We start from the raw sequence: 8,398 nt of genomic DNA on the forward strand, positions 1-8,398 counted from the left end.
AACTTGAGGGGGTGAGAGTGTGAGTATCTCTATAGCCATATGTGGACGACAAAGAGCTGAAGGTTGAAACCTTGAAGCTTCTAGTTGTGATCCTCCCACTATAGTGATTCTGTTTGGAGTTTGTGGACTCCCATGGTTTTTCCCATTTTAGGGTTTCCACGTAAACATCCCGTGTCCTCTTGTTTGTGTATTTGTTTTTCTTGTTGTCTCAATTTTATTGTGTCTTTCTCGTCTATCCTTGGCAATCGGTTGTGGCCGATCTCATATTCAACAATATATTGTAAGAGAATAAAAGGAATCTAATATTAGCGCCAAATAATTTATTTTGAAAGGGAATGTTTTGATCTTCGACCGATTACATATTGTTGGCACAATGGCAAGTATCACATGGGAAAATGATTTTAAGAAATGGACAAAGGTTACGTCCATGGTTGATATGATCACATAATTGTAATATAAATGAAAATAACAAAATATTACACGATTGTGTAGTGAATGACATATAATTCTTGATGGTTTGCTCCCATGATCCAAAATCCCAATCAACAAGCTGAAATTTGTTTCAAATTACTATAATTGATCAAGAGCACCATTTCGTCAAACACAATGATGCTAAGCAAATCACTCCTTAACGGGGGCATGCATGAACCAATTTGATACGTAGAAATCTAATAGAGAGATATTTTGAAAGTCTTTATATTGCTCATCCAATTTAACAAGTTACAAAACCAAATCTCAACCATTATAATGTCTATGACAAAGTCAATTGTATGGGATAGAAGATGAAACAGGCGTACAAGGTTTTGTAGAAGGCTCACGACATCTACAAATGAAGGACGAGCGAGAAGATAGAATTAACAAAGCATAAGAAGTTCGATTGAGGATATGGACATCCAGAAATTGACGTGCCTGGATCTATGTCCAGGAAATGCAAAAAGGACATTGGAAAAAGAAAAGAAAAAGCCGACTCCTCTTGCCCTCAGCCCATAAACCAAACAAATTGGCGCATGTATCGACAAGGTTCAGGAACGAGCATGACACAACAACAATAATTGACGAGACAATAGTAGAACATGTGTGGGAGATGCAGTAAAAAAGAAAGACGACACAAACTGAAGGAAGCGAATGGAAAGGATGGGGTGAGAGATGGGAACAGAGCTGGAGTGGTATGCGTGTACTCTCTCACACACACACACACACACACACTCTCTCTCTCTCTCTTTCCCTTTCCGACAAACACAATGTTCACGTGAACACCGTAACAAATGGGGGCTACAAATTTATTATATGTGTGTGTGTGTTTCTCTTTGTCTCATATGTATTTACTATTACCTCTCTGTCAATCTATGTATAATATGTACATACATACATACATACATATCCCATTGATGTGGTAAAAAGGCACATACACACACACACACACACACACACACTCTCTCTCTCTCTCTCTCTCTCTCTCTCTCTCTCTCTCGCTCTCTGTTTCTCGTCTTCATTTTTATTTATTATGGAATGAATGAATGGATTCTCTCACTCCTCTCAAAGTCCAAACTCTAAAGTCTAAGTTCTAACAAAGAAACAGAGGAGAGTATGTATGTATGTAGATAAGTCATATTCTTTCACTGAGAGTTTATGAGCCATGGCGAGGGGGATCTAAAGACTGACTTTGGGGACGCAATAACTCTCCAGAAGAAGAAGAAGAAGAAGAAGAAGAAGAAGAAGAGGTAGAAGGACAGAAAGGAGAGGAAACTAGAAAGAGGAGGAGGGAGACATGGGCGTCTTTGCTTCGTTCTTCATCTTCATCTTCATCTTCGCCTTGTCTCTGCTCATCGCTGTCAGAACTTCGCATGCCAGTGAGGCTGATCATAAGTATGCTCCTGGAGATCTTGTCCCTCTCTATGCCAACAAGGTGGGCCCTTTCCAGAACCCCAGGTACGTAACCATTACCATCTTTTCCTCTTCAATTATGATAATCATCATCTTTATTATTTCCCTACCTCTTCCTCTTGAGCCCCATGCAGCCTCCTCAATAGAAGCATTTAGCTTGCTTTGCGTATATCCTGCTTTTGCTTTGTGTTTTCAATCTATGGTTTAAATTAATTAGCCTTTCTTTGCTGTCTATGCTCGTTTCTTCTTGGAAGTAAGTGGTCATCATCACCTTAAATGTTGCTTGTTTAGAATTCTTTTGAATCCATGTGTGAATACTTGTAGATCCAACATTTGGGTGCTTTTGGATCCATACGGAAATCCTTGTGGTTTGGTATATGAATGCCCATTTTAGATTTATGTACGCTTGCTCTTTTAGCTTCATGTATGGCTGATGGTTTAGATCCAGATGTGAATGCTCTTTGAGCTGCATATATGACTTCTTTTGTATCCATGTGTAATGTGGTAGATTCATGTGTGAATGCTTGTATAGATGCTTTTTAAGATTCACGATGCATGTTTTTCATCCATGTGTGAATGCTCGTTGATCCATGCGTAAATGTTGTAGATTCATGTGTGGATGCTCTTTACTATTCATATATGGATGCTTTTGGATCCATGTTTAATGTTTTTTATATACACATGGAATGCTTGCATGCATATTCATGTGTGAATGTGCTTTTAGAGCCATGAATGAATAATTGTTTGGATCCTGGGTTTTGATGTTGTTTTGTGTCCTCAGAACATTTCCATACACTTGAAATTTTTCATCATTTGAGATAGCTGTGTTGCACTGTCAGCGCATTTCGTACTCTTAGATTATCATTTTACACTTGAGAATTTTGTGAAGGCTCTTCCTTCATACTCTTAAATACAAACTGTAAACTTTCAGGTTTTTCGTGCTCTTAAATAATATATTTACCCTCTGGATTTTTCATGCTCAATGATGTTCGCCTTAAATGGAAGGTTTCGGAAGCTGTTCATGCTTATAGATCTTTTCATTACGCTTGAGATTTTTGGGTTTTTGGTCTTTCATCATTAAGTTCAAGTTTACTCCTGAACTTTTTGAGGTTGTTCATGCACTTAGATTATTAAGCTTTAAGCCTCCTATTCAAAGACCACTGTCTGGTGCAATGCAGCATGATGAATTACACTAAATGGCCATTTAACCTTACTAAAGCTCTTAATGGTGAAGTTAAGTTATGCAATGCGTATGATAAATCTTGTTTTCTTTTTTGATGCCTTAATGCAGTGAAACGTACAGATACTTTGATCTTCCATTTTGTACAACAGGTACACATTTCAATTCTTCTGATACATTGTTTGTATGAACACATTATCTTGATTAGAAGTCATTGTTAAGCCAGAAATAAGATATTCATGTCAAAAATGGCCACAACATTTTAGTCCCCAAATTGCTGAATCTTTCTGTTATTAATCACAAACACTTCTTTGATTGTAGATCAACTTACAGAAAAGAAAGAGTATCTTGGAGAGGTTCTTAATGGAGACCGCATGGTTCAAGCTATGTATCAGTTGAACTTTAGAGAAGACAAAAAAATGGAATCTCTTTGCAAAAAAACTCTTTCCAAGGAAGATGTAGTAACTTTCAGAGAAGCGGTAAAGAACGATTATTACTTCCAAATGTATTATGATGACTTGCCTATTTGGGGTTTTGTGGGTAAAGTAGATGAACATGAGATGAAGTACCTTCTCTATACACATGTTCATTTTGAAGTCTTGTACAACGATGATCAAGTAATAGAAGTTAGTGTAGCTACTGATGGACAGTTTGCTGTTGATATAACTGATGATAAAGAGATAGAGGTTGAGTTTCAGTATTCGATTAGGTGGAAAGAGACAGATACGACCTTTGACAAACGAATGGAGAAGTACTCCAAGTATTCTTTCCTTCCTCAGCATCTAGAGATCCACTGGTTCTCTATTGTCAACTCTTGTGTTACAGTACTTCTTCTGACGGGATTCCTTGCAACCATTTTGATGCGGGTGCTGAAAAACGATTTCATAAAGTAAGGGTCCTTGTGGATTCGTATTTTCTGAGACAGACATTTACTTTATTTCGAGGTGTAATAGAGTGCTCATCTTCTATGAAGGTATTCCCATGATGAGGAGGCGGCTGAGGATCAAGAGGAAACTGGATGGAAATATATTCATGGAGATGTGTTTCGATATCCAACTCACAAGTCTCTCTTTTGTGCTGTGTTAGGAAGTGGTTCTCAGCTATTTGCCATGTGAGTTTCTTAAACTTCGTGAGCAATTTAGTACTTAGCATTGAACTGTTAGTACTTGGTATTTAGTATTTAGGCTTGTTATTTAGTATCTAATATTTAATATCTAGTATTTAGCATTTCCAAAGCTAAATAGTATTTAGGATCTAGCATTTAGTAATTTAGTACTTAGTATTTTAGTGTTTAGAATTCATTGAAAGTAACTTTATATTCTACAAATTTTGTCTGTATTGCAGAACAATTTTTATATTCATGCTGGCCCTAGTTGGTGTTTTTTATCCTTACAACAGAGGTGCACTGTATACTGCGCTTGTGGTTATATATGCTCTCACATCTGGCATTGCAGGTTATTATTCAGCTTCTTACTACAAACAGTTTGATGGAGTCTACTGGGTGAGTATTTCTACTATCTAGTGATGTATTTTGTAGTATTTCTGAAACCTGTGGATTAATATTAAGGGTTAAATCACATCTTTTTCAAAAATGCAAATGTCAATTGATGACTTTCAAAAATGTCTGTCAAACAAATTAATTTTGGAGAAAATTGGTGCCAAATTGACAATTTTTGGAAAACAAAAGTCAAAATGAAAATTCATGCAATGTTGCAAAACGAGAATTTATGAAAAAGTATATGCCAAATAGATCAATCTGGAAAAAATTGAATAAATGTCGAATATGTCATTTTTTGAAAATAAGAAATTTATTTTAAATATATTAACTTTTGAACAAATGAATAATGATTTCGAATACATCCATTTTTTGAAAAGAGGAAATTTATTTCTAATATATTTAGTTTTGAAAAAGTGAGTATATCAAATTGATAATATGTGAGAAAATGTGTGTCAAAAATTTGTTTGTCTTTTGAATGTTTGTATGTCAAATAGATTGTTTTGAGAATGTGTCAAAAATTTGATGGCTTTTTTGAAAGTATATATGTCAAATTGATCGTTTCCAAAAAAGTTTTTCAAACTAGATAAAATCTTTGAAAAAACAATATGTGAAATAGATAAATCTTAAATAGTGTTTTGAATGCATATATGGATATATAAGTGATTTGTTAATTTTTGAAAACGTAACTTTGTCTACATATATATACAGGTGCGCAATTTGCTACTCACAAGTTGCTTATTTTGTGGACCCTTGTTCTTGACATTTAGTTTCTTAAACACGGTAGCAATTGCATACAATTCGACTGCTGCTCTTCCTTTTGGCACCATTGTTGTTATTATTCTTATATGGGCATTGGTCACATCACCACTCCTCGTATTAGGAGGAATTGCAGGAAATAACAGCAAGTCCGAGTTTCAGGCTCCTTGTCGAACCACAAAATTTCCGAGAGAAATTCCTGAGCTTCCTTGGTATAGAGGAACAATCCCACAAATGATGATGGCTGGATTCTTGCCATTCAGTGCGATTTATATCGAGCTTTACTATATATTTGCGAGTGTCTGGGGTCACAAAGTATACACCATATACAGCATACTTTTCATTGTCTTTATCATTTTGATCATTGTGACAGCCTTCATAACCATAGCCTTGACATATTTCCAACTAGCTGTGGAGGATCATGAGTGGTGGTGGAGGTAAGAAAAGAGTTGTTCTATTTGAAGTTCAGTATTTACAATCCTTACTTGTGATTTGTCTTTAGTATTAAAATTTCTCTTTCGTAACCTTATTAAATGTTCTTCGATCTATCTTTTTTTCTTTGTATTCTTGCGTATTATCTTGTCAAGTTCATCCCATTGCGTTTTTTCTTCTTCTTTCTCCTACTATTGAGGACCAATTGGATGAGTGTTTTTTGTGATTCTTTTTTCTTGTTCTTGTGAAGGTAAATTTCAGATATAAAAACTTTTCTGCTTCAAACTGTTTAGCTTAGGAAGAACAATGATCAAATTAATGTCTAATTTTAATAATATAACATCAAAAACCTGTGCCAGTGCATGTTGGTGAAGGCCGGGGGGAGGGGGAGAGAGAGAAAGAGGTCACCTTTTAAGTGGGTTTTCATTGATGGTGCTAGAGCTCTACCCACCTCATCATTGCAGGTGGTGTTTGACTACTGTAGGTATTGGGGATGTGGTTTAACTGAACCATGACAGATGAGTTCTTGTTTGATGGACTTTGTGGGGTACCACAACACCGTAGGCTGAAAGGAAAGTTGATTTGGCAATTTATGGAGATATTGTCCCAAGATGAGGTAGATTTATGTCATCTAGTATTACAGCACTTGAGAGGGTTTACCTTGCCATATCGCTACTAATGAAGGAGTGGAGATAGCAAGGTTGTATTATCATCTTGTTTTAATAATAAACATGGATTTACAAGAGATAGAGAGAGAGAGAGAGAGAGAGATTATTCAAGCATATTTCTTTGTGTTTTTTCCTTTTACTGTAGGTCGGTCTTATGTGGAGGTTCAACTGGTTTATTTGTGCTGGGATACTGTTTTTACTATTACTTTGCGCGATCAGATATGACCGGGTTCATGCAAACATCCTTCTATTTCGGATACATGACATGCATATGTTATGGATTTTTTCTTATGCTCGGGACAGTGGGATTTAGAGCTTCTTTGCTCTTCGTTCGCCATATCTATAGATCGATAAAATGCGAATGAAATGATTATTTATCTGTCTAATTATCTACCTATATAGTCTCTGAAGCTCAAATCATATACAGATCTACTTCTGGTTAGAAATTGTATTTTCCAGTCAAACATATACAAATCTATCTGGTTAGAAATTGTATTTTTCGTTGAAAATGTCATGATGCATCATGCAATTCTTAATTCTGGATTGTGCTCCACATTCTTGCATTGTGACATCATTACATTCTGACATAAGTGGTAAAAATATTTCTTTTGGAGGATGGGATGCACATACACGTGTAACAAGGACAATTGATTGAATGAGAGCTATAAATTTCGATAGATTCACTATATGATATCCATAAGTGACAACAAATGGAAATTCATACAAGCTTCAGTGGAGCGATTAACTTTGAGATTAGTTTTACGGAATTGTTCCGATTATTTTGTAGGGATTGTGTTTGAAGACAACAATACTGTGTTCTAAATGATGATATGCTGTAATACCAACCCCTCTAATATGGAAGGACTACATTTACTATAATACTAACCTCTTATCAAAATTCACTCCTTGATTTGAACATTTGACCATGTGATCTTCAAATTCACTTTTAACAATCTTCTTTGAGTGATTACAAAACGTAGATAGACATGTTGAAGAAAATTGCACAAATTCACTCGATCTGACTATGTGATCTTCAAATGGTGTTCGCAAATATCATATGCACCTAGGGTGAGTTACAAAGTTGAAAATTAGTGGTAGGTGCATTCTGATATGATCTTCTGAAATTCAAAACAAGTGCTTTGATGGTGCAATGTTTATTGAATGACAAGAGCCTATATACTTGTATCCATGACCTAAGGAACAATTTGTCCATGTCAATCTAGATCGTCCTTATGCAAATATCCTACATAATTGGAAACTAAGTATGATTTATGTGTCAACATCAATGATTAGGTGCTTGGATGTAAAACTCGTTTTTTCATTTTATGTATTTGCTTGCATAAGTGCCACTTATGGACATGTAATCAATCCCTTATTGTATTCAATTGAAGAAACATGTGCTATCAAGGATCCCATATTTTCTTACTTTTTTCTTGCAATATTAATTGCCTTCCATCTCTCTTTTTGCATTCTCTTTCTTTTTAGGTTTTGAATATATATATTGAAATAAGTTTACAAAAAAAAAGGTTTGGTACAAATGAAAATCGTAAAGTAGGGCCAAATACTTGTTTGATTCATCACACATATTCAATGAGAGTTTGTATAGGTTTTTGTATTATCAAGAACATAAAATAATAAATAAAACAGAATATTAAAACAATTACGTATGTGTGCGCCTCTATAGCTCAGTGGTAGAGCGTCAGTCTTGTAAACTGAAGGTCTTGAGTTCGATCCTCAGTGGGGGCACGATGATATTTTTAAACCTTCGGTCATTTTCCTCTTAACTCTCCATTATTGGAAGTTTCACGAATTATCACTCTTATTTCCTTTTTCGCAACAAACTTGCCGACATTGTAAATGTCGAGAATGTTAAAGTTTGGAAAGTGAATTGGTGCCCTTGTTCATTTCTTTAACAGACAAACCCTTCTCCTCTTCTTTCTCCTTGGCATGTGATGGTGATAAATTAACCCAATTTGCATT

The 8,398-nt window shown here is 35.4% G+C and overlaps 1 protein-coding gene and 1 non-coding gene across 2 annotated transcripts; both read left to right on the forward strand.

Annotated features, from left to right (window-relative positions):
- The first annotated feature begins 1,719 nt into the window (after nucleotides 1–1,719).
- Nucleotides 1,720–6,919, forward strand: LOC147869167 (transmembrane 9 superfamily member 2-like). The gene is made up of 7 exons (XM_087326983.1): nucleotides 1,720–1,929; nucleotides 3,176–3,216; nucleotides 3,386–3,953; nucleotides 4,038–4,175; nucleotides 4,409–4,565; nucleotides 5,271–5,755; nucleotides 6,564–6,919. The coding sequence occupies exons 1-7, from the start codon at nucleotides 1,769–1,771 to the stop codon at nucleotides 6,781–6,783; spliced, it is 1,770 nt and encodes a 589-aa protein (XP_087183109.1). The 5' UTR covers nucleotides 1,720–1,768; the 3' UTR covers nucleotides 6,784–6,919.
- A 1,173-nt stretch (nucleotides 6,920–8,092) lies between these two features.
- On the forward strand, nucleotides 8,093–8,164 carry TRNAT-UGU (transfer RNA threonine (anticodon UGU)). Its single transcript has one exon. It is a non-coding gene; the product is annotated as a tRNA-Thr (tRNA).
- The last annotated feature ends 234 nt before the right edge of the window (nucleotides 8,165–8,398 follow it).

Source organism: Azolla caroliniana, unplaced genomic scaffold (genome assembly GCF_043228905.1).
Source record: "Azolla caroliniana isolate FFs.n. ecotype wild unplaced genomic scaffold, voAzoCaro1.0.p SCAF_1, whole genome shotgun sequence".
NCBI classification, from domain to species: domain Eukaryota; kingdom Viridiplantae; phylum Streptophyta; class Polypodiopsida; order Salviniales; family Salviniaceae; genus Azolla; species Azolla caroliniana.

Coding starts and splice junctions, on each gene's coding strand:
- LOC147869167 (XM_087326983.1), top strand. CDS start 1,769: ATGGGCGTCTTTGCTTCGTTCTTCATCTTCATCTTCATCTTCGCCTTG. Junction 3,954..4,037: donor CTGAAAAACGATTTCATAAA/GTAAGGGTCCTT, acceptor TCTTCTATGAAG/GTATTCCCATGATGAGGAGG. Junction 5,756..6,563: donor GATCATGAGTGGTGGTGGAG/GTAAGAAAAGAG, acceptor CTTTTACTGTAG/GTCGGTCTTATGTGGAGGTT.